The 26,887-nt window shown below is 41.6% G+C and overlaps 1 protein-coding gene across 3 annotated transcripts in view; it reads left to right on the top strand.

The window, feature by feature from the left end:
* NUP210 (nucleoporin 210) overlaps positions 1 to 26,887 on the top strand; it is a 2,490,054-nt gene that overhangs the window by 1,982,067 nt on the left and 481,100 nt on the right. For all 3 annotated transcript variants that reach the window (XM_044078102.1, XM_044078101.1, XR_006365597.1), the window contains one exon: positions 17,647 to 17,770. In XM_044078102.1, the coding sequence (XP_043934037.1) occupies positions 17,647 to 17,770 (124 nt within the window). The remainder of the gene's footprint in view (positions 1 to 17,646; positions 17,771 to 26,887) is intronic.

The raw sequence follows: 26,887 nt of genomic DNA, 5'->3' as shown, positions 1-26,887 counted from the left end.
ATATAACATAGCTGGTCTCACTACCCACTTGTAGACCTTCCCTTTCACTCTTACAGGTACTGTATGTCATAAATCACTCCTGACACTCTTCTCCACCCACTCCATCCTCCCTGTACTCTCTTCTTCACCTCTCTTCTACACTCAACCATTACTCTGAACTATTGATCCCAAGTATTTAAACTCATCCACCTTTGCCACCTCTCCTCCTTGTATCCTCACCATTCCTCTATCCTCCCTCTCATTCACACACATATATTCTGTCTTAGTCCTGCTGACCTTCATTCCTGTTCTCTCTAGAGCATATCTCCATCTCTCCAGGGTCTCCTCCACCTGTTCCCTACTCTCACTACAGATCACAATGTCATCTGCAAACATCATAGTCCACGGGGACTCCTGTCTGTTCGAAGACTTTTTATAATTTATCTAAAGAAGAACGGGAAGCATTAGATCCACTGAAAAATATGCATGATATACAAATTAGAACCGCTGATAAAAACGGAGCTGCTGTTGTTTTAGATACTGCTTTTTATATAAACAGTATGAATGGTCTATTATCTGATGATGGCACTTATAATGAAATTGGTATGTCTGATTTTAATAAGCTGATATCTAAGGTGCGTAGTGATTTACATGACTTCTTAATGTGTAGAGTGATTGACTTTGAGCTTTTTAAGTTTTTTGAGTTAGACTATCCTGTTATTCCAGTTATACAGGGGCTCCCGAAGATCCAGAAATCTTTACATAAAGCACCCTTTAGACCCATTGTTTCAGGTCAAGATTGGTTAACAGAACCTCTTTCTATTTTTGTTGAGCAGAAATTAAAACCCGTTGTTGAGACAGCTTCTGCTGTGCTGAAAGACACAGACCACTTTCTACGAAGTCTTTATGAAACTGTTTGTGATACTAATGTCATTGGTTGTATTCTTGTTACAGTGGACGTTTGTACTCTCTTCATGATCATACCCAAGTTGGAGGGAGTGGAAGCTGTACGTATGTACTTATCTAAGAATAGTCAGTTCTCTAATTAACTTTTTTTTTTAATTGGATTTAATTATTGACAATAATGTAGTTATTTTCTGTGATTGTATGTTTATTCAAAGGTTGGGCATAGCTATTGGCATAGCTTGTGTCAATAGCTACACCATTCTTGTACTGGCACATTGAATACATGTTTTTTCTTTGCACATTGGGTATTATGGCAGATTTGTTGACGATATATATATATATATATATATTTTTTTTTATTTTATTTTTTTTACTGTGGAATGCCCCCAGCTTCTGGATGATTTTGTGCCATATTTGGGGACTAGCAGTCAGTTTTTGAAGTTTACTGTTTCTTCGTCTACACATTCAGTTGATTGATTTTCTTGATGTCAATCTTAAGTTAAGTAATGCACGTCTACAGACAAATCTGTTTAGGAAGGCTACTTGGAGAAATAGTTTAATACATGTAACTAGTATACACCCTGGACATGTTTTTGTAATTTAGTTAAGGGACAGTTTTATAGAGCTGCTAGATTATGCACTAATGATGCTGATTTTAGACATTTGTTGACATCTGTGTCTTGAGAATTTTAAGGCCAGAGGTTATTCTGATTCTGTTTTCAGTCAGAGCATGGAAGCCACCTTTCTTACAAGAAGTGATGTTGTCAAGGCTTATTTTTCAGAAGGAAGATGACATGCTCTTAGGAAATCTGAGTGCAAGAGGCCAGGGTGCTATTTACACTAATGATATAAGTAGGATTTGTAGTATAGTTAAGAAGAATTGACTGGTTCTTTTGACTGATGACAATACTGGAAAAGTTGTTGGAGACGCACAGAGCTTTAGCTTTAGAAATTGTCCTTTGAAGAGACAACTTTGTTACAGTCTAAGGGCTTTTGATAATGAGAAGCATTTGGTGTCTGATAGGTTGGGTACATATGCATGACATTTTTGTAAAGCTTGTAAATATTTTTCTAGTAGGCATTCTTTTATACAACCAGTGACTGGTCAGAACATTGTTTTGTTTTTAAGTTTTACTCCGATTGCACTTCTAAAGATTTGGTTATTTAGCTGTTTGTAATGACTGCACAAGTTTTTATGTTGACAAAACCAATCACCCTTCAAGGAACATATTTTGGAGCATGTTAGGGGATATTAGGTGTAAAGATTTGAATAATGCCCTGGCTAAACATGTGGATTTTTGTCCTGCACATAATTTCTCTTTTTTGGTCTTACAGTTGCTTGTTGGTAACTTGAGAGGTGGCAATTTGGTTAATAAAGTGGAGGAAGCAGAAATAAACTGGATCATTAGGTTACAAGCATATAGAGATCCTGGACTGAATGATAATGTACCTTTAAGACCTGCACTTAAGGCTCGTAAATTAGCTCATTAAGTTAATTGTTTTTACTATTTATGTAATATACAGTCTGTGTTTGTTATCTTGGTCTGATGAAGTGCATTTACTTGGATGAAAGCGCTTACCATTTTTATAAGTACTGTAAGTAGTTTTATTTTATCAGATGTGGATGGCTGGTTTACTTCTTTTTATTATTTGTTGGTATTTTTGTTGTTATACCAGTGTTTGACTTTAAGTGGTTTGTTTGCACTTTTTCATTTTATTGCAGTGGCCCAGGTCTTCAAAAATGATGGTCTGTATACACCTGTTGTAGAGCTCTAAAAACTGAATCTCTTCTCCAGGGAATCAAAGTTCAAAATGTTCTTTCTGCAGTCCCTCCTTCCCTTAGTGAATACCCAGAACATTCATGGTTACTCTGGACCTTAAAGACAATAGCTTACATGTTTCTATATACAGTGAACACATGTGATTTCTTGCACTCAGGGCAGGGTACTCCAATTTCCAGTTAATGACATTGCCCTTTGCATTCTCCACTGTTTTCAGGTTGTTCACAAAATGCATGGCCTAGTGATATATTTCTAAGGATCAAGGGCATCCATGTATACCCAAACATGGATGACTGCCTGCAGCATGCACAGTCTGAAGAGGGGAAAGCTCCAAAATTTGTGGTTCTTCCTGAGTCTTCCCAAGTCCAACTTAGTATCCAACACATCCAAGGATTTTCTGGAAGCCACTAGCAGCAGTGTTATCCAGACCCTGCCTACCACTGGAAAATATGCCCTCCCAAGGGGTATTTTTTTGTTTGCTTCAGTCTCAGAAGATCATTATTCTGGCAAGGGAATTCCTCAGAACTCTTGATTTTATAGCATCTGTCATCTTTGTGGTGCCTCTGACAGTACATCATATGCAGCCAATCCAGTGTCATTTAAAGACATGATCAAAACAACCTTCACACTGGGTGGGAGGGTGGCCTAATGGTTAAGGTGTTTGCCTTACAAACACAAAGTGCAGGGTTTGAGTCTCACAAGGGATAATTGGCTAAACTTAAAATGGCTCACAAGGGCAGTTAGCTTAGTACTAATCTATGAACCTATGAACACTTTACAGAGGAGGAGGTGCCATCATCCTATGAAGATGGGCTTCTCAGATCAAGGTAAATGTGGGGATACCTTTTCAGCCTTCCACCACAAGCAACACCCGATAATAAATAACATCAGACAAGGCTTGAGGAACAAACACCAGCAATCTCAGTTTGCAGAGTCGGTTATCTCTAGACAGGTGAAGCTGTACATCAGCATCAAGGAGATGGCTATAATCCTGGCTGTCATAACATTCAAAGTCGTTTTTAAAACCATGTGTTCTTCTCTTGACCATGGATAACACAAACGTCATGTGGTGTATAAGTACTTGGGAAGGTACCCATTCTTATCTCTTATGTGGATGATGGAAGCCTGGGATTTAGCATTGCTATCACTGATGGGTCTAATGGTCTCCTACATATCCTTAGAATTCAACAGTACATAGGTTGCCCTCGGCAGAATGCTGACCAGCAATTTTGAATGTCATCTGAAGAGTCAACTTCAAAAAGCTATTTAAAAATGGAGAAAGAAGTGATAGACTTCTCTGCAGACAGCAGACAGTCCCCAAAGTTTTATACAATGTATGCGTGCAGGAAAGAATAAGCAGTAGCTGACTTCTCTTTCTGTGGCTCAACTTCTTCCTGTTTGTACCCCCAATGCTTTTGCTATGCAGATTACTGCAAAAGCTGAGGGTGGAGTGACCCAAGATGATTCTTCTGACTTTCACTAGACAGCAATGGGTCTCTCTATTTGTGCAGCTGGAAAGGAGCCCCCATACATCTTAAATGTGTAATAAACCAACTGGCAGCCATTGATGTGGTGTAGAGGGATAAAGCCCTGACTACAGCCCAGGTGACCTATGTTCGTTTAGCAGCACAGGCTTTTGAGGTGCTGGGCAAAGGAGCATGTGCGTACCCATCTTGGAAGGAGAAAGGACTATCACTATCGCTGTCAAGTTCCCTGTTGGAGATTGACTGAAAAACAGTAACATGCTAACTGAAGGTGGGAGGGTTGCTTTAGTGCTGACTCCCATTTCATGTCCCACCTTCAGACTGTTATTGGGCTTGTGCATGGGGCTGGAGAAGTAATGTAAACACACTCCCTGGCAACAGTATGATACTGCACCAAGATTCTTGATCTCTTCATCAACCCCAGACGTGGATCTAAATCTGCCTTTTGGAGCCTAAATGAGTCTGGCAGACCTGGTGAACAAGGAGTGCAACTGGTGGCATGTAATAGTCAGCTTCATGGAGCCAAACAGAAAGCAAAAAAAAAAAAAAATGAAAACTATACCAGCTGACAAAGAAGTTAGGCTAGTTGATGCATCCAAACCTGCAGGGCCTCAGATTGTCAGCATGGAGGATCTGACACTTATTCTGTCAAACACCTGGTTTCTGTGTACATGCTTAGAATGTTAAAAGAAGCAGGAAACATACCACAAGAAAGTCATATCTTGCAAAATGAAAATGATTCCCCATTTCATGTAGGAAGACTTTGGTTATTTTTGTAGCAGAACTGTCCTTTTCTTCCATTAAGGCACATGTTTTCATTGTTCTCAGCATGCTTTCCTGTTGAACCACACTGCCAAACTGCTTTGTGGTAAAATAATTCCTTAAGTGGGTCCTGCATCTCTGTCCGTAATGGTAGGCACTCATCTACAATGAGACTTCAACTTTGTCCTGGATAAATTGACCATGCATCCATTTCAGCCAGCATCCTCTATTCTGCTCAGATACTTACCTAGAAAACAGCTTTTCCTGAATTCATTACTTCAACTAGGATATATAAGGAACTTTTCATGGTGTTCTCACAGATAGACAAGTCTTAGAATAATTTATTGTATTCATGCCAGAAGTGGTCTCAGATAGTTCCCTTAAACAGACCATTCAAATGCCAGTATTCTTTCCTAAGCAAGAAAGAAATAGGGAGAAGATGTTATATTTGCTGGACATCTACATGCAACTCAGTATTATATAGGCAAAACTATGGACATTAAGTAGGAAACAATTGTTTGTGTTCACTGTCCCAGCCAAACAGGGCAGACTAAGTATGCAAGCACTTTACAAATGCATGGCAAAGTGCATTTTATTCTGCTATTGTTCTGCTGTCAAAAACATTTGAAAGCTGTTCAGGAACAAGCAAGAGAACATCTAGCCAAGGCAGCTGCCTCAACTGCAGCCTTTTTCAAAAATGTCTCTGCTAAGACCATTTGCAGAGTGGCTGCTTTGTCCTCCATTCAGACTTTTTACAAACATTATAAGCTTGATGTACAGTACAGGAAAACGAAATCCCCTAGGTTTACAGGGGGAAGAAGAGGAATCTGTTTGCATTATTGGCACTGTTTTGCACCTTCATATTTAGGCATTGCTGTGGCATTCTTCCTGTATGTCATAAATACTGCTGCAACAGCAGTCCATACAGAGAACATAGTACATCTGCGCAAGTGCATTCCTCATACCAGCAAATGTTCAGATAGGTCACTCTTGCAGTATTAGCTCCTCGCTAGACTTCCCCATATTACTCTTCCTGATTTCATGGGGACAGTCTAGTAACTGTGTAGGTGAGTAACCACGGCCATTCTGTTAATCTGCTGTCTGAACTGTTCAGAGGCTGCAGCTGGGACTCTTCAGTACAGATTTTGCATATCTGTTGCACTTTATATTAATTTTCTATTGGGCTGAGAGCAGAAAAAAGGGGGCTGTTACCTTTCACAGCACATGCTCACATATTTTCACCGGCAAAAATGAAGTAAAACTGAAACAGTCTAGGATGCAGTAGTGCATCTCTATGTTGGAGAGAAGCCAAGATGTCTGTAGAGCTGTGAGTTGGGCCCGCCAAGATGTCTGTAGAGCTGTGAGTTGGGCCCGTCAAGCAGACATCTGCCTGTGGCTAATTTCCTTATGTCACTAGTATACTGCACCAGTGATGCTACTGGAACATCTGTTATTGTGGTGAGTACACAGCTGTATTTTCTAGTCTCACTAGTTTGTAGAAAGTACAGTAGAGAACTAAATAAAGTTTGGTATTTTGAATTCTATGTGCAGTCTGTTAATGGCAGTGTCAGGAATTTCATGGGTGGGGGCTGAAAAATTGCTGTTCACTGAGGATAGCCTCTTCAATAGCGTGATAGTCAAAACATTGTAATCTGCAAATAGGACTGTAAGAGTAGAAACTGAGTTGTTGAGAATGAAGAATACAGTACACGGAGCTTGCAGATCATGCTCAGAAATCAACAAACTGATAAGCCAGTTGTGCACCTCTGTTCCATTAGACCAGGCCACAACAGCTTTCAGAGGTGCTTAGCAAAATTTGATATACATCTTTTAAAGATATTCATAGGTATCTAATAGGCTATTGATCTACAAGGATCTAAAGAGACTAAACCATACCTTCTCAATGTAGTTTATTTCTTACATTTTACATACAAATAACCCAACAATATGCCGAACAAGGATATGTTGGAACATTTGCATGTTGTTAAATGGGGGGGGGGGGTGAATTTGCATTTACCCAATAGAGTAAGAGAAGTACTTTATGTGACATGGAAGACTGTTCTATAGAAGTGGTATTCTCTGTGATACAAACCTATCCCTCCAGAATGTTCTGTTTATTTTGCTAAAGAGATTGAGGTCCCTTGAGTGGTGTAGATGGTGCCATTGGACTGGCAAATGTGCAATAGGTCTGTGATGATGGGGTCTGTTGAAGCTCTGTACATAAGGCAGAGTTTGCCTATCAGGACCCTGTATAACTGAGAAGAAGGACAAGGCTTTGAGATAGTCTGCATAATTTGCATGATTTAAGCCTTTGATTTGTTTAATGAGAAAACATGGTTATCATTGCATTTGTGACAAGCGTTTGGACAGGTACTTTCTGAAAGGGACAATTATATTCACTGATCTGCCTAATAAGTGCAGAGTATAGTGGAAAAGTTACATCACTGGATCAGGAAGCAATGCCTTTAGATGTAAGCTGTGCAATGAAAAAGGACTTCCTTATAACAGTGGATATGTGGTAATCAAAGCTCAGTTCATTATCAACACAGGTTCCCAGATCCCTAACTACAGGATTAGTTTTCAGGGATGTGCTGTCAGTGTGATAGTTACAGGGGGATTCATGCTTGCTGAAAGATGCAGTTATACACATCTTGACATATTTAGTATTAGTTCATGGTTTTGACTTCAGTGATTTGTTTGGGACAGGTCCTCTTGGAGGATGTTGGTGTCCTCTGGGGAATTTATGATGGCACCAAGTTTACAGTCATCTGCAGACTTCATCATCCACAAACTCTTAACATTAGCTTTGACAGCTCAGAAGTAAATGCCATAGTGGCCTGGGGACTCCCTGGAGTACATTGCTAGGGGCAGGTCTTTTGGATGAGGTATAGCAGCCCACCCTAACATCCTGGGTTCTGTTCCTGAGCCATTTTGCTATCCAACAAGTTGCACGTGGTTTGACATTTATCTGGGAGAGTTTATGTATGATACCAAACTGTGGGATGGTATCAAATGTCTTTACTAGGTCAAGCTATGTGATGTGCACTTATTTTGCCCTCATCCGTTCCTTCAGTAACTTTTTCAAAGAAATTGACCGTGTTAAGTAGGCATAGCCTACCCTTGATGAATTCAAACTGAGCTAGGTCAAGAGTCTGTGGGTTACGTGCATCCTTGTATAGTAATTCTGTAACAATCATTTCCATAGCCTCACAGTTGAGATTGGTCATGCTTGTGGGTTTCACTCAATATGGTTATTCAGGTGTCACAATGCAGCACAGATGGCAAAATCCACAAAACAGTTTTGACTGTTTTAAAAGCTGTAATACACTTTGAGCTGCCACAGAGATAACCAAAGTGTGGCAGGGTGAAGTGCTTAACAACTTTTAAAGCTGTTGGCTGTCTTTTTCAACAGCATCAAGTGTGTTACAGCTTTCAAGGCTGGAAAACACTTCAAGCTGCTATACGTTTTTTGCTATAACTAGTAGTATATCAGAGCAGCTGAAGCTCCATGTACTACGAAGAACAATGTTTGTGTCTCTGATCACAACCAACTTATTGTTATTTGTTCTTGATATGTACATCAAGCTTTGCTTCATTCTACTATTAAGGTGAATTTCTTGGTGTCCATGTCAGAAGTTCTTGATATTTTTTTATGAAAACAAGTTAAGCTGGGCAGAGGCACGATCGTAATATTATGTGAAGTCTAAGGGAAAATAAGTAACAAATGTCATAATCACATGATCTGATAGTAGAGAATTGTCTCAGTGGTTTATGACTACAGTTAGAGACTGAACTACTGAGACAAATGAACCATAATGAAAATACAAGTGGTAAGTCCCATATAATTGCACATTTCTTTGCTTAGAGGTACCAAAAGGTTGAGATTTTTTTTGACTGGGTCTGAGGGTTGATGCAACATTGACCTTTTTGGCCATGACCCAAGGAAGATATGAAAATAAAAATATGTACTAGTCAAGCTGCAGACTTCCAATGGGAGAGAGGACAAAACTCAGTCACGTTTGCTGCATTTATTTACAAAATATTGTACAATTTTTCCTAGTTATTGTGTTTTTCACTGTGGTGATATTTGCTCTGATTGATTCTTGATCTCTTCCACTAATCCTGGGTGGAAAACCCATCTATCACTATTTCCATATGTGAGTGGTCAATGTCTTTTTTTTATCTTGTCTTTACCTTGGTTATGGGTGTGGCAAGCACCAGCTTGGTGTTGGCATTGTATGGTTTGCACGAAATTGGCATGTTGGGTCACAGGGTATTGCCTCAAGACAGAACATGCCACCCCTCAATGTATTCCTGTAGTACCATCAGCAGACTGCTGCTTATTGAACCTGTGTAACGTTTTTTCTTGTTTATCACCTGCTTTTGAAGTAGCCTTTGCAGAAATATAAGGACAACACACTCCACACAGATAGGGATGAGAAGTCAAGACTGATCTCCAGAATCTTGAGCTGCAAAGCAGAGATCTTACCACTGAGTGACCATGCTGCCCAGACAGTGAAGGGAAGTCAGTATTGAAGCTTGGACCCTGGAGTTGTAAAGTACTTAGACTACCAGTAAGCCATCATGCTGTTAAGTGCAGACACTATCCAAATTCAGGCCCAGTTAGCTAAGCACAGATGTGAAGATGTCCTATCTCGCCTTCATTCTGTATTTGTGGGTTTGGAACCAATCCTCGGTTCCAACTCGGCCAATTACAAAAGCTTGAGGTCTCCAACTAGTTCGTGGCTTACTTCCTATCCCATGATGCTCTAAGGCATTCCCCACATCTCATTTGCCACTGAAACAGACTGGGTACTTCATGTAGCTCTGGCTAAGTGAATTTTGCTTGTTTCATATAATACTTTAATTATATACATATTTACCTTTTTTTCTAATGAGATCGTTAGTCATTTAGCTTACTCTTATTTAGAAAGCATTTTGCCTTTCTATCTTCATGAGTTGGTTGTTATGCTGGCTGTCGTTTTATTTAGGCCTAAACAATTTACCCTATCCTGTTTGTTGAACAGTTACTGTTTTTGATCGCTAAAAGTAGTTAGATTACAGGGTAGTTTTATTCTAACCCTATATTGTTGCAGTGTGTTAATAGTTTAAATATTTTTTTTGTCAAGTTGACGTTTTCATCTAGGAGTTAAAGTTGGATTGTGTGTTTGTGTGTCTGCATAACTTGTGATATAGTAATACTTAGAAGTGTGTTTTTTTCTTACCAAAAAAAAATATATATATATATATATATATATATATATATATATATATATATATATATATATATAAACCCTTTTTTCTAAGCAAGCTCATTTTCAGTTAGAGAGCTGCTGAAGTTGTTGTGGAGTTTGGATTTAGATCAGGATACAGCACAACTGATCCAATGTTTGCACTGAGACAAATACTTGAAAAGAAGTTAGAGATGAGGAGAGAGTCCAACTGGGCATTCCTAGACTTGGAGAAGGCATATGACAAGTTCCCAAGAAAGCTGATCTGGGCAGTACTGCGGTGGTTTGAAGTCCCAGAAACATTGGTAGAATTAGTGCAGGCTATGTACAAGAAACCAATGACTCAAGTACGGACAGTGTTTGGCCTCACAGAGGGGTTCGCACTGAGTGTGGGTGTACATCAGGGTTCAGCTCTGAGCCCACTGCTGTTCATACTGGTGATGGACCACATTAGCAAACAGGTTGGAGGGGACGGATCAACAAAGCTGCTGTATGCAGACTATGTGGCATTGCAGGCCGACTCTGAGCTAGAACTTCAGCAAAGGATAGGAGAATGGAATGCAAATCTGAAGGCACATGGGATGAAACTAAGCACAGATAAGACAGTGGTAATGGCAGCAAATTGGGGAAATAAGAAGAAGCTGAGAATAGAGATAGAAGGGAAGACAGTGGAATAGGTAAACAGCTTCAAATATCTGGGATGAATAGTTGAGGAAAAAGGTAGTCTGAATGAAGAGGTCAAAGCTAGAGTCAGAGGGGCTGCAGCCAACTGGCATAGAGCATCGGGTCTAGTCTATGACAGAAGAATGCCAAAGAAGCTAAAAAGTAAGGTGTACAAGACAGTGGTGTGACCAGTACTACTGTTTGGTACAGAAACCTGGGAAATAAAGGCAGAACAGTTGAAGAAGCTAGAGGTGATGGAAATGAAGTGCCTGAGAAAGGTGACAGGATGCACACTGTGGGACAGACGAAGAAATGAGGACATAAGAGCAGAAGCCAAAGTAGTTCCAGTTGCAGAAACGATCAAAGAGAACAGATTATGGTGATTTGGGCACATGTGTAGAAAAGCAGAAGACAATCTGGTGAGGAAGATTTGGGACAGACAGCAAGAAGGTAAGAGGAAGTGAGGACGTCCAGCAAAGAGGTGGATGGATTGTGTGAAAGAAGATATACGACAGTCAGGCATGAGTGTTGAAGAAGGCAGGAGTGTGGCACTGAATCGAGAAAGTTGGTGACAGTTAACACGATACCCTGACCCCATGTAGAAAAATGGGGGCTGATGATGAGCTGCTGAGATTGTTTTAGTTAGAGGGCCTTTTTTTTCTTTCATCTTCCTTGTTACTGTAGTTGTGCTGTTGGCTTTTGGTACCTTCTTAATACCATGTCTAAGCCAACAAGAGATGCAAAACCCTCAGGATTTAAAAAGTGCCCTATGTGCACTCAAAAGATGTCAGTTACATATGGACATACTCATACTGAGTGTGTATGCTGCCTGGGGGCAGTACACTTGCAGGAATCATGCTTAATTTGCCATTCCTTTAGCTCAAGAGTTCGTCATGAGAGGAAGAATAAGATAATTTTAAAGGGATTACTGAAATCTTTTTCAGAGGCTTTAGAACAGGGTCAAAGTCCTTCAAAAAAGACGACTTCTCCCTCTCAGAAATCTGACACACCTTCGAAATGATCATCCTCTACATGTTCGGAACCATCAAGAAAGTTGATGAAGATGTCTTCAACAGACCCAAAGTCCATCAGGTCTGAAAGACGTTCCACCTCGACTCCATCTACATCAGAGCTGTTGGTGTTCCAAACTCGGAGCCGGTATCTCCGATATTAATGTCTCCTATTTTGCAGACTATAGGATCTCCAGCTCCCTCCTCTCGTTCCTCCAGAAGCTTTTCTGACTATGATGTGGATAGCATGGTGCAGAGATTATTGAGGACACCAGCGCTAGCCAAACTTTTGCCAGAACCAACCAGACCTGCCCTTTCATCATAGATTCCTCTTCCGACCTGACTTGGGGCCTCAGAGATGGAATGTGTGGAGCCGATAGTAGTGGAACTGTCGAAGCCAAGACCTGCTCCAGGTTCTACGGCCCCGACCACTCCGACTTCCTTGGTGCCATCTTAGGCGTCGACATTCCGGAGATGACAGTCAGATGGAGATTTTTTCAGATCCAAACTTGTCTGTCGGGGCCTCGCGTGTGTGAGTTCATCTCCTAGATCGGTCCCGGAGCCAACCCCCTTGGTGCCAGGGAAGCCTTCCAGTTCTTTGGATCATGAGCAGGGGGCTTTTGAGACGATGAGGAGAGTGTTGTCCCCATGGGTGGCCCCACTCTCAGATCCAGTCATTCCTCCCCCAGAGGCATCGGTGTCCGTCTCAGCACAACTGATTCCACACAGATGTGGAGACCCAAGGCCTCGGGGTGCCCCAGTGGATGAAACCTTCTTTTCCAAAACCTTTCCAGAATGCCCTTCTGAAGAGGTCCCTCATTAGAAATTATGTAAGAGGAAGTATTTGGACTCCTCAGAGGAGTCTGTCACATCTGACCCAGACCTCGATGATCCAGAAGGGTCCCCACGGCCACCCTCTGAGGATGTCTCCTGTGCAGACATCCTAGAAATCCTTAAGCAGAGAGGAGGCTGGAAGCCCATCACCCCTTCTGATGAGGAGTCTGTCTACCTGAAGGCTTTTAGGTCTCGCCCTTCTGCCACTTGTCTCCGCCTTTCAATGAACTATGGATTTAGTTTGTCAAAAGGCGTAGGAGTCTTCAGGCTCAGTGGAACCTGCCCCCCGGAATTAAAATAAATTTATTACCTCCCCCAAAGACAAAACATTCCTTACAAAAGGTGTCCCAGTAGATGCTGTGGTGGCGGCCACCAAGGAGGAGTTGTCAGAGACATCCATTTCTGTCCATCCCCTGAACAAAGAGTCAAGCACGATGGACAGATATAGAAAGCGCATATCTTCTTCAGCAACCTTTATACTCAAGTCCCTGAATTACCTTACATATTTCACCAGATTACAGAGAGATCTCCTGAAGGAGCTTGGAGATGCTCTCCAGGGTTCAGTAGCTGCGGGGGTGTCAGACATAGTGTCCTCCCAGCTGTCCTCCTTAAATTCAGTAGTTAACTCATCCATGAGGCTCATTTCTTATGCAGCTGATGGAGCGAATAGGTAAGTTGGTCCAGGAATTGCCCTTAGGAGACATTTCTAGATGCGCTTGTGTAACTTTGCGGAACTCTTCAAGTCACTCTTTGTTAACGCCCCCTTTGGGGGTCATCCTTCTTCAGGCCTAAAGTCAAAGATACGCTAACCAGGTGTGAGCAGGAAGGAGAAACTCTCTCTGCCGTAGGAGTCCGTTTTTACACACCTTCTAGACCTTATCCTAAAGGTCAAAAGGGAGGAAAAATGTGGTTTTGAAAATCCCAGAGAGTTTTTCAAGACACACGTGGTGAGCCTTCCCCCAGGGGCAGAGGAGGAAGCAATAATGGAAGACGCCGGCCATGCCGCATGAGGTCCGCAGAACCAGGGCGAGAGAGAATCCTTCTTTGGTAAGCCCTTTCAGTGCTCCTGAAAGGAGGCCCATCTGTCCCTCTCTAGAGGCAGTCAGGGGTCGATTATCTTTGTACCCAGACAGCTGGCTAAAAATAACAAAAGGCAAGTGGGTACAAAGCATCATATCCAGAGGTTATTCCATACCCTTTTCTATTCCCGCCCCATGCATAAAAAAACATTCCAGATGTTCCACCCAGTCACAGGAAACGAGCAACCCTAGAAATACAGAAGTTGCTAGAAAAAAAGAGTCGTCCAACCAGTCCCTGCAGACCAGATAGGATCCGGGACTTACTCAAGTTTCGTTTTAGTTCTGAAGAAAACAGGGGACTGGAGACCCATACTGGATCTCAGCGGACTAAACAAATCTGTAAAAATGACAAATTACACTGCAATCGATACTTCCCTTATTAGGAAAAGACAATTGGATGTGCTCTATAGACCTCCAGGATGAGTACTACCACATAAAAATGGACAGGCCATCCAGGAGTCATCTGCGCTTTCGGCTGGGAGCCAGTCACTACCAGTTTCGAGTTCTGCCCTTTGGTTTCTCTACAGCCCCCAGAGTCTTCACTAAATGTATGACGTTTAGGATTCCGAGTGTTTCCATATCTAGATGATTGGCTCCTAACCGCCACCACCAAGCATCAACTAACAGAGGCAAGATACACCACTCTGACACTTTGTTCTCATCTAGGGATCACAATAAACAAACATTTTTATAGGCGCAGATTTAGACACCAAACAATGATGGTAAAGCTTCCACCAGAAAGAGTACATGCCCTTCGAGCACAGGTTCTAGACCTTCTTTTCAAAAGGAAGACTCAAGCAAGGACAGTGCTAGGCACCATGGCAGCAGCAATAAATGTAATTCCCTTAGCATGGCTGCACATGAGAATTCTACAGTGGCTGCTGTTCAGTCAGTGGTCCATACTCACTCAGTGGTCCATAGAACAAAAGGAGCCAGCATAAGCAAGAAGGGGACTGTAGATAGTAGTTTATTAGTTTATAAATAAACTACCAAAACACCAAGTAGGTTCCACATATTATATTATATTATACACTGAAGAAGGCTATCTACTGCAGGAAATACTTTGCTGGATCCATACAGGAACTCCCCATATCCCCCCAAATTATGTTAACAGAATCTTGCAAAAGGGATGTTTGGTGGTGGCTTCATTCCAACCAAGTGACTTTAGGTCGACTTTTTGTTCTTCCACAACCGCTTGCCACAGTGACCACAGATGCTTCCCAGATGGGGGCATTATCAAGGGATAACAGTCCAAGGCACTTGGCAGGATCACGAGGCCCACTTGCACATCAATGACTTAGAGATATGAGTGGTGCTTCTTGCGTTGCTGGCATTCCAAGACTCTCTTCCGCTAGGAACAATCACAATCCAAATGGACAATATATCAGTGGTATAGTAAATAAACAAACAAGGAGGAACCAGATCTTACCCCCTTTGTCGAGAGGCCCTGAGAGTATGGCAGTGGGCAACCTCCTCCCATTGCTTTCTTGTAGCAACGCATATCCCGGGGAAATCCAATGTAATAGCAGACAAACTCCGTAGAGCAATACTGATGCCTCATGAGTGGTCCCTGAAACAGGACACAGCGGAAATGATCTTTCCGAAAATGGGGCCAGCCTTGCTGCAATCTTTTTGCCACGTCCATGAATGCCAAATGCAGCAGCTACCTTTCCCTAATCCCCCCCTCTGGGGGAATCCCCAAGGGATGCACTTGTACATGATTGGCCCCTGGGTCTCCTCTATGCCTTCCCTCCTTTTCCATTGATGCAAAAAGTTTTTCAGAAAGCCAGCACATTGGGAAGGAACACAATACTTATAGCACCTTACTGGCCTCATCAAATTTGGTTCCCCTTCTTGCAGTCTCATCATCAGGAGGAGCCCTGGATTCTGGACTCATTGCTGGATCTTCTGACCCATCTGTCGAGAATGCTCCATCCATCTCTTCAGACTCTCAAGTTGACAGCTTGGCAGCTCCAATTCCAAACATAGCCAGGCTACCTAACCTTTCTACCTCAGTGCAACATATCCTGATTTCTTCTCACAAAGCATCTACGAAAAGATTATATCTCAGCAAATGAAAAAGATTTCCCCCCTGGGCCTTAATAAATCATATTGACCCTTTCTCTGCATCTATATCTTCTATACTGGAATTTTTGGCAAAACTTTTTAATGAGGGAGCAGTTGCAGCTTCTATTCAAGTACAGTTAGCAGCAATCTCTAATCGTCATTTTGGAGAAGGGTGACCAAACGTCATGTCCCATAGACTTTGTAAAGCTTTCTTGAGAGGTGCCATCCATTAGACCACCTCTACCTCCATGGAATCTAAATTTCCTATTATCCCATTTAATCCCCCCCCCACCTTTGAACATGCATCATCCAGTGACTTGAAGTTCTTAACCTGGAAGATTTTCTTAGTGGCTATCACTATAGCTAGGAGGGTTTCAGAATTACAAGGATTATCTATCAAACCTCCATATATGCTGTTTTACTTTGTACAAAACCCATCATTTCTACCGAAAGTGTGCTCAGAATCAAACTTGAATCAGTGCATAAATTTACCATTTTTCCCCCCAAGTATGGTAATAAGGCAGAATACATGTTACACCAACTTGATGTACATAGACAATTACGTTTCTATTTACACACAACGAAGGACTTTAAAAAGACTGATGAATTGTTTGTATCCTTTTCAGACTACAAGAAAGAAGCTTCAGTAGCAAAAACCACTCTATCCAGGTGGTTGTCAGACTGCATATCATTTACCTATCAGTCAGTGAATAAACAACTTCCAGATAAAGTAAGAGCTCATTCTACCAGGCCTTTTTCGAACTCCTCTGCCTTTCGTGCAAAACTGCCAGTTGATACCATTTGCACAGCAGCAATGTGGGCAAGGCCTCATACCTTTATCACTCATTACAAAGTGGATTTGGCCTCCAGGGACAGGGCCTCCTTTGGGTCCACTGTTCTGAAGAATGTTCTCCCATGAGCCACCCAAGAAAGATGGTGGTAGGGGCGCTGTACCACAAGTACAGAATGAAGGCGAGATAGGACAACGTCACATAAAGAAGTTATGTACTCACCATAATGTTCATGTGAGTTGTCCATCTCACCTTCATTCTTACATCCCATCCTCCTTCCCCCAGCCTGTGGCTCTTGAAGGATCGAGAGGTTACTGTTGGGCATCTGATATTCTTTGACTCTCTTCTTGGCTTATAAAGTAATGAATTTTTGTATACATATATTAGTATACCAGCAAACAAGATCTGGGGAATGCCCTTGAGCGTCATGGGGTAGGAAGTAAGCCACGAGCTAGTTGGCAACCTCGAGCTTTTGTAATCAGCCATGTTGGAACCAAAGATCTGTTCCAAACCCACAAGTACCGAATGAAGGCGAGATGGACAACTCACATGGAGTGCTATTGTGAGTACATAACTTTTTTTTTTGCCACTGACACTGCAGTTTTGCTACCACGTGGAAGCTTTTGTTTCCAGCTGTTTGTCTAGTGATGTAGGATGTGCCTTTGCTTAGAAAATAATGTGTGTGACATTTATTTTCAAGTGGTTCATAATATACATTCCATTATTTATCCCTTCATGAAAACAAAATAAAAAATGTGCTTGCTGAGCTTTGTTTTTATAGGCTGAAAGTGTGACGCAGCCATAGTATGCACATTTACCTAATGCTAAAATCTGGTTAATCTTGTCAGAGATTGGCTTACTGGCATTTTTGACGTTTTCTTAGCATTTTAGCTGAACCGCTGCTAACTGTATTTAAGAAATGAGGGTGGTTTAGATTGTGTAGTTTGATTGTTCTTTCTAACCTGCGTGTAAATGCCATCATGTCGTGCTTATGTCATACTAAATGTTTACTGTTTTTCCTACAGTATCATCTAATCTTACCTAAACATTTGCTCCTAGGTACTAATTAACACTGCAGGAAAGGTAAATTGCACGTACAGTAGTAGTACCGAGACCATTGTGCGGGGATCTGCAACTTCCAAGGTGTATGTGTCTATAGGAGACAAAAACAGCAGTTTAAAAGGTAACTTTATTAATATTCTTGCATAATATAATTAGGTAAGATTTTACTTTAGATAAGTTTGATTACTGCAGTGAGCATTGTGTTCATAATCATGTTTAGTCTGTTTTGTTATTGGACTGCTGTAACAAAATATGTTTTGGTCAAACTGTATTTCATATAGTCTTACAAGGGGGGGGTGAAGGAGTCATATCCATTAGTCATGGGGATTGTGCAGTTAATTCTTAAATTCCCCAGGCTGTACATTTCAAACTCACCTGTCCTGTTCCATCCTCACTCACTAAACTACATCTCCTATAGTAAATCTGATTTCTTGCTTGCTTTTTTACTTCCAACTACCAGTTGTAAATCCACCGAAACTCCTTAAACTTAATTTAAAAGGTTTTAATCATCGCCTTTTTGACACAATGCTCTCATTATACTTGATACTCTACCTACCTAAACAAATTTTCTTTAACAAGTTTTCTTCTGCCATATATAATTGAAACTGTTGCTCATCCCTCTTAGTACAGATGACGAACCGGCGTGGTAGTTTGTTTAGATGCTTTATTACATAAAAACACATCAGGATGGATAGCAGCATCATAAAATATAAACAGACTAATTAACAGACAGACCTTACAGACATACATGCTTACATCTCAACAGCTTACTACTAAATGGCAGTCAGGCTCACACGTGCTCAGTATTTATGCATTTGTTCAAGCCCTTAGATAGCTTCTTAAAGACCATACACACACATTGATCTGCATCCTCCCTCTTAAAAAGATTGCCCTTAAATGAAAATGACATTGGAGTTAGACATGCATTAATGTAGACATTAGAAACAAACATAATGTGCATGTCCAAGTTGAAGTGTATCTATAACATGGTCTGGAGATGTGAGCAGATCTAGTAACATAGTAATTAGGACTGGGTTTAGTAACAGGGATGGTCTTCGGTGAAAAACTTGCATCAGGAACTTCGGGATTCATTACAGGAACAGGGATATTCACTGGAACATGTTCTGGAACTGGAACACGGGATAACTCACTCTGAGATAAAGACTCTTTCTCACAGGCTATGTGCTGTGGTATAGGCTCAGACACCGGCATCAAATGTTCCCAATTCTGCCTAAACTCTACTTCTTGTGATTCCACAATGTACGATCTCGGCTCTTAGCAAATATTCTTCAAGACTAATCCAATCATAACCTTTTTACGTTTGCATCCTTACCACTTCTCCTTCTCGTAATTGATTGAGTAGTTTGCTGGTCTTCTCGTAATAGGACTTCTGGGTTAAATGCTTCTTTAGCAGATTGGCTTTCACTGACCTATTGTTCTTGACACATGGAACCAACAATTGACTACTAATTGGTAACATGGCTCTGGCTCGTCTCGACAGAAGTCTCTGAGCAGGTGAACCAAGATGTTTATTATGAGGAATGTTTCTGAGATTTAAAAGATTCAGGAAAGCATCACTATCATCTCGTTTCAACTTCTCTAGGAATTATTTTGCACTTTGAACTGCACGCTTTGCCAAACCATTTGTCTGCGGATACTCAGGGGTACTCGTGACTTGAGTAAAATCCCACTCTTCGGCAAATCTTTTAACCTGTTGGCTTGTCAGCTGTGTGCCATTGTCATAAATAACTTTGTGCAGGCCACCATGGACTGTATAGTAACGCTGAATCTTAGTAATGACAGTATTGGACACTAGGTTAGGAAGTAGGTCAATCTCAAACCACTTTGAATAAGAGTCTTCTAACACCAAGTAATGTTGACCTTTCCACTTGAAAATGTCAAGTGGCTGCTTTTGACCAAGGTAGTTCAGGAATCAGGTTTAGCTGAAGTGTTTTTTTCTGTTGATGTGACTTAGTACTATTACATACTGAACAAGATGATAGCACTGTTTCAGTATCTTGTGACATAGAAGTCCAAAGTACTAGTCCTCTTGCCCTTCTTTTGGTAGAGTCTGCTCCTGGGTGGCCACAATGTAAGATAGTAATGTATTATTGTTGCAAGGACTTTAGAACAATAACTTTTTTTTCAGACAAAATCTCATTTCTACATGGAAAATAAGGTTCCACTTCATGAGGTATACTAGATTGCTTTATCAAGTCATTCTTGTTTGATAAAATGGTTGAGTTTTTGTAAAACTCGATCTCTGGCTGTATGACTTCTAAGCTCTTGACGTGGAAGAAATACTTCTCTCTTCTCTATGTCTTCAAAATTAGGTTGCTCATTCTCATGCTGTTCAGTGTTATTCCTGGGTGATCTGGATAGGGTCTATATTATATCCTCGAACGCTTAAAAAAGCAAACGCTGATTGATCGAACTTATTTTTGCGAAACTGCAAAATATCGAAGCAGCAGAAACTCAAATTTTTTTCTAGGGAAAGAATTTGGTTGTCCATTTCTGTTGCTGCGGTATTTTCAGTGTTATGGTGGAAAGTTACCGGTCGGATTCAGGTGAGTGTGCGATTGTGTGGATGTGAGTGTTAGGGTGATTTAGGTGAGTTAGGGTTAGGGCTCGGGTTAGGTGTGTGTGCGACTGAGTGGACATGAGGGTTAGGGTGGATTTAAGTGAGTTAGTGTTAGGGAGCGGGTGAGGTGAGTGTGCGACAGTGACGGACCTTAGGGTTAGGGTTTGGGTTAAGGTAGGTGGGTAGTTAGTGGTGTGTGCATAGTTTAGTGTAGGGTTAGGTATCAGATTTTAGGTGTATGTGTGGATTTCTGTTTGTTTGGTGTGCTTGTGTTGTCTGTATGTGTTTTGGATCAGCGATTTTTTTCCCTGGGAAAAAAATCGGTGGTCTGACAGTTCGAGATTACAAGCTTTCGCTTAAATTAGGTCGATCAATCAGCATTCGCTTTTTTAAGCGTTCGATGATATAATATAGACCCTCTGGATAGTGTATCAGCAAGATATAAAGTTTGCCTTTCTTGTAGATAAGATTGAAATTATACTTTTGCAATTTCAATTTCATGCATTGCAATCTGACTGGAGCTGTATGCGCATAGGCTTTCTCAAAATAGTGACTAAATGTTGGTGGTCTGTTTCGATCTGGATAGGTCTACCATAAACAAAATCATGGAACTTTGATCATGCAAACACAATTGCCAAGAGTTCTTCTCTATCTGAGCATACTGCATTTCAGTTTGGGTCAGAGTTCTGGATGCATAGACAACAGGTTGACCTTCTTGTAAAATGACTGCAAGTAGACCAAATTTCGAAGCATCATATAAAAGAGTAAGTGGCTTGTGAACAGTATAGTATCTGAGTTGGTGGACTGACAATTTTCTATTTCAGGACATCAAATACTCTCTGGTGTTGTTCCAACCATGACCAGGATACATCTTTATGTGTTAGTTCACTGAGTGGTGCTGATATTTGAATCAAGTCTGGAATAAAGTTGCCTAGGTAGTTAACTATGCCAAGAAAATGGTTCAAGGCTTGAATATTGTCTGGAGCTAATATCTCAAGAATGGTTGTTTGCTTAGAAGGGTCATAATCTTGAACTGGTAAATAAATGACCAACATAAGTAACTTCTCATAGCCTGAATTTGCATTTCTGTGGATTCAGCTTAATATTCACTTGACGTGCTCTGTCCAGAGCTCTTCTGAGGTTTCTGTAATGCTCAGCTTCACCATTACCTCCTGCTAGTATATCACCTGCTATAGTAGCACAGGGATACCCAGAAAAAATTTGCTCCATTGCACACTGAAGTACTTCACTTGCAGAATGTATCCCAAATGGCATTCTGAAAAATCTGTACCTTCCGAACGGAGTACTGAAAATGGTTAGCAATGAGGATTTCTTGTCAAGCAAAATTTGCCAAAACAAACTCTTTGTATCTAAGATAGAAAAAAACAATGGCAATTGGCATGAGAGCAGTGACTTCTTCGACTGTACGCGTTGGGTGATGAGGTCTTTTCAGTGCCTTGTTTAAATCTTGTGGATCAGTACATATTCTGATGTCATCTGAGCTTTTCTTATGAGCTATCACCATGGAAGATACCCATTTAGTCGGAGTAGATGAACCAGCTGGACAACCTTGTTGCACCATTTTATCTAGCTCAGCTTTTAATTCTGTCTTGCATGGCTACTAGAACTTTCCAGGTTGGCCTGACAACTGGGCTGACATTCGGTTCTAACTTCATGGAGTACACAACTGGAAGCTTGCCTAGTTTGTGTCTGAAAAGATCTGCATAGGTAGAGAAAATATGTTGGGCAGAATTAGAATAGTGGTCTTTTAAGCTAACATGGTGGACTTTCATATTAAATGAAAGCAGTCCCATTTTCAAACTGTCTCTGAGCCCTAATAATGATTGCACATCCTCTTGACCACATAAAATAACAAATCATAGCTTCTCCCAGCAGAGTAACATGAAGGCATTACTGAATCTTCCGTTTGAATTTCTTCAGCACCATAACCAGCAAGTTTCGCACACTTTGCCAAATCAAGCATGTCACCATCACATACTCTAGCAAATGTTGCTGCTGACATAATATTGCACTTTAAACCAGTATCAACTTCTGTGGGTTTCCCATTTATGTGAACAGTACAAAATACTTCATTCTTTGCCCACAAATCTACTGCAGTAACTGTTTCACCAAGCACTGACACAACATCAACATAAAAAAGTAGGGTCACAGCTTTCTAATTGATCAACTCATTTCTTGAAATGTTCTCTCTCAATAAAAGAATGTGTGGCTTTTGATTTACAAAACCTCTTGAAATAATTCCACTTATTACATTTGTGCCATTTGTTCACCAGCAGCTAAGCACTTTTCCCTTTTAGATTCATGATTTCCACCACAATTATGACAGTTGGCAATGAAACTGGGTGACATTTGTCCAGCCCTCGCCCTTATGCTTGTTTGCTGGCTCACTCTGGTGCTTCACTGAGACTGTGCAAACTCTGGAACTTGCTAGAAAGCTCTGGGTTTACAACTGAGTGCTGCAGGGGCTACAGTTGTTGACATGTGCTTGGGTCTGTTTCTTTTAACCATGTGCTGCATACTGTCAACGTGCTCTAGAAGTTACTGGAAACATGCATTTCTCATTTGTAAGCATATCTGTGTGCTTTTCTGTGAGCTCATATATCTGACAAATCTCAATGGCCTTATTCAAAGTTAAATCACTGTCACAAAGCAAAATCTTTCTGACAGCATCATCTTCAATACCACACACAAGATTGTTTATCAAATTAGTTATATATGCTGCAAAGGTTTCACCAGGCTTTTGATCCCTTGTTTAAAATAAGTGCCTTCTCATTGTAATATTCATCAGGGGGTTACACATTTCTCCAAATTTACATTTTAAGCACTCAGGGTCCTCCCTTGACTCAGCCGGTACAACAATATGACAGTTTCCACCGCTCCTGCAAATACAGCAGGTGCATACACAAATGAACACTCCCTTTCAGTGGCTTCTGACCCAGCTAAATTAAGCAGAATGAATGCCTTTGTACGATCATCTTTATCAGAAAATGCAGCCTGTATGAAAATGTCATACTCTTGCTCAAACACACTCCAATTCTCAGCAATATTATTTATTTTTATTTATTTTACATTTGTTGACCGGGCTAGTCTAACTGGATATATGTCCATTTTCAGTAGAGGTCCGGGGAGAAAAGCTCCACTAGTTATTACAAGTTTAAACAGAAATAGACAATACAGGTTATAACAGATGTTATGATGGCAGCAAACCAAAATAGGTAATAAAATAAAAATTAATAATTAATTTTTTTTTTTTTTTTTACATGATGTGAATTACAGTAGTCAGACAATATATATGTGAAAAAAATATATACATAAATGTTATGTAAAGGGAAAGTTATCAAGGATGTAGGGAAAAAAATTATGGAAAAAGAAAAAAAAGAGAAGAAGAAGAAGCAGAGTTAGTCTGGGTTATTATTGTCGAACACAAGTGCACTGGATTTTCAAAATCCATCTGCCATGCCAACAAAGTATGCACAACCGCACTGAAAATATGGCCCTTGTAATAATGTACCAGCAGCTTGCAGTAACATTCATATGCACAATAAACTCTTCAAAATACTGTACTTGATGAAGTATGCTCTGAAATGGCTGTAGTTTATGAAATAACTGTACGGTAATACTGCACAAACATGAGAATGCCTCATACGCTTCTGATAACTCAGATATCTTTAATATGAAAAATACATGCTGAGTGAAAATGCAGTCATTTCCTTTATTTTATTTGTTTTACGCAATTTGGACTTTATTTGAAACATTTTCTATAATAATTAGAATATTTTGGCTCTCCTTTTAAGGTTTTTTATCAATATAATTTTTATTATTGTAGTGTATCTGTTTGTGTGGTACTTCCTTTTTTTGTTTTTTTATTTAGTACGTCCAAGGAAGTTAAAACCTCAGGGTTCAAAAAGTGTGACTCATGCTGTCAGAAGATGTCTCTGACAGATGGGCACACTAGTTTTATTTATTGCTTGGGAGCTCTGCACCTGCAGGACTCTTGTGCTATTTGTCATGCCTTTAGTCCAAGGGTCCTGCAGGAGCGGAAAAACAAGCTTATCCTCCATGGATTATTAAAACAGGATTCTCCAGCTAAACCATCTCAGCCAGTGAAACCTTTGAAACCAGTCAAGCCATCGGCTCCATGTTCGGAACCGACCTGTGAGCTTGACAAACCAAGTGTGTTGGTGCCGGCTGGCACTGACAATATTTACCCCTCCGTCGGCTCCAACTGCTACTTCAGAGCCGTCTCGAGCCACAAAAGAGCTAGGTCTCCTTCTTTGGAGCCGATTCGCTCGGTGCCACAATCACCATTACTCCAAAGGAAGTCCAGTCATCGCTCATCATCCCAATCCTCTCGATCCTCGAGGTTATCGAATCAGGATCTGGAGAAGAGTGGTCAGTAGGTTGCTTAAGTCACAGGCCCTTGCTAAAATGCTTTTGAGATCACCTCAACAGGCTTCGGCTTTATCCGCTTTGATTTCGATTCCTCCTCCGACTATACTTAGTTCGAGTCCATGGATGCTCCGATAGTGGTTCCTTCGGCTCCGATGACATCCTCATCGGCTCTGACGTTGGTTCCGATTACCTTGATTCTTCCTCCTATCGAGGTATCTGGGCACCGAAGCTCTCTCGTTGGCTCCGAGGGGGAAAGTGGCATCGGACCCTTGTCCGATCCCACTCTCCCTCTCGGAGCGTCGGCTCAGTTGAGCTCGGCTCCCCCATTGGCCTTGGAGCCTTCGCCCTCGGTGCTGGGTGGTATTCCTGTCTCTTCGGAGCTGGATCCCTCCTTGTGTCGAGATCATGACGCCTTCGAGGTCATGCGGCGAGTGCTGTCCTCATACAGCTCCACTATCTGTTCCATCGTCTCCATCCCCATCGGTGCCTGTGACAACCTCTGCTCCTCCTCCAGCCCCAAAGCATAGGAAACCTATGCCCCAGGACACCCCATTGGGTGAACCCTCTTCTTCTGAAGCCTCGCCAGAGCTTTCTGAGCAGGCTCCCCAGAAGAAGAAGCGCAAGAGGAAGCACCTAGACTCCCCTGAGTCTGTCACCTCAAATACAGACCTGGATGAATTGGAGGGGTCCCCAAGGTCCCCCTCTGAAGATGTTTCCTTTTCGGACATCCTTGTGATTCTCTGGCAGAGGCGTAGCTGGACTTCCCTAGCCCCTTCAGAGGACGAGTCTGTATATCTGTACGCATTTGGTTCCCGACCTTCCACTTCCTGGGTGTCTCCGCCTTTTGATCCACTCATGTCTGTAGTGTCTCGAAAGGCTTGATCAGCTCCAGATTCCATGGAACCTGTCCTGAGGAGACCCAATAAATTCATCATAGCTCCCCAGACAAACAATTTTTAACTAAAGGTGTCCCAGTTGATGCCATGGTGTTAGCAGCAGTCACAAAGAGAGAGTTAGCTGAAACCTCCTCATCTGTCCATCCACAGAATAAAGACTCTCGTACGATGGACAGATATGGGAAGTGAATGTTTTCATCAGCGACCTTCTCCCTTAGATCCCTGAATTATCTTTCCCATTTTACTAGGATTCAGAGGGATCTCCTAAAAGAGCTTGGAGATACCGTACAAGATCCTACAGCTGAGGGAGCTTCAGCCAAGGTAGCTACCCAGCTTGCGACTCTTAATTCAGTAGTCATCTCCTCCATGAGGTTTATTTCATACGCAGCCGATGGCGCGAGTAGAGCTGCAGGACCAGGAGTAGCTCTTAGGAGACATTCTTGGCTGCAGCTGTGTCTGTTTGTGGAACCTTTCAGAGTGTCCTTCACCAATACCCCCTTTGATGGCTCCTCTATCTTTGGGCCTCAGGTGAAAGACACGCTTACCAGCTGCCAGCAGGAAGGCAAGACGCTCTCTGATGTCGGAGTCTGTTTTTCCACTCCTACCAGACCATACCCAAAAGGTCAGAAGGGTGGAAAGATGTGGTTTCGAAAATCCCAGGGACCCTTGCTTGATGCACGTGGTGAATTTTCCCCCAGGGGCAGAGGAGGAAATAATAACAATGGCAGACGCCGCCCTCGTGGCAGAGGGGGTCCGCAAAATCAGGGTGACAGAGATACGTTCTCTTCCAAACCATATCAACATCCTTGAAGGGATGCCTGACTGCTCAACTCTGGAGGCAGTCTGGGGAAAGCTTTCATTGTACCCAACCGCCTGGCAAAATATTACAAAAGACAAATGGGTACTAGCCATTATATCCAGAGGTTACAAGATTCCTTTTCATCAACCCCCTTTTGTTTCAAAAAATCCATCCCAGATGTTCCACCCAATCTAATGGATCAGGCAGTCACAGAAGTTTCAAGGCTGCTAGAAAAAAGAGCCATTCAAGAAGTCCCCGCAGACCATGTAGGATCCGGAACTTACTCAAGATTCTTTTTAGTGCCCAAAAAGACAGGGGACTGGAGACCAATTCTGGATCTCAGCAGGTTAAACAAGTCTGTACAAAAAGAAAAGTTCCGGATGGTAACACTGCAGTCCATTCTTCCCTTTCTTGGTCAGGACAATTGGATGTGCTCCACAGATATTGAGGACGGGTACTATCATATAAAAATGGACAGATGGTCCAGGAGATTTCTACGCTTCCAGCTATGGGCCAGTCATTACCAATTCAGAGCTCTGCCCTTTGGTC

Source organism: Protopterus annectens, chromosome 7.part0 (genome assembly GCF_019279795.1).
Source record: "Protopterus annectens isolate FY-2018-M chromosome 7.part0, PAN1.0, whole genome shotgun sequence".
NCBI classification, from domain to species: domain Eukaryota; kingdom Metazoa; phylum Chordata; order Ceratodontiformes; family Protopteridae; genus Protopterus; species Protopterus annectens.
The sequence above is the reverse complement of the archived record's forward strand: the minus strand, read 5'-3'. Positions and strand labels throughout refer to the sequence as shown.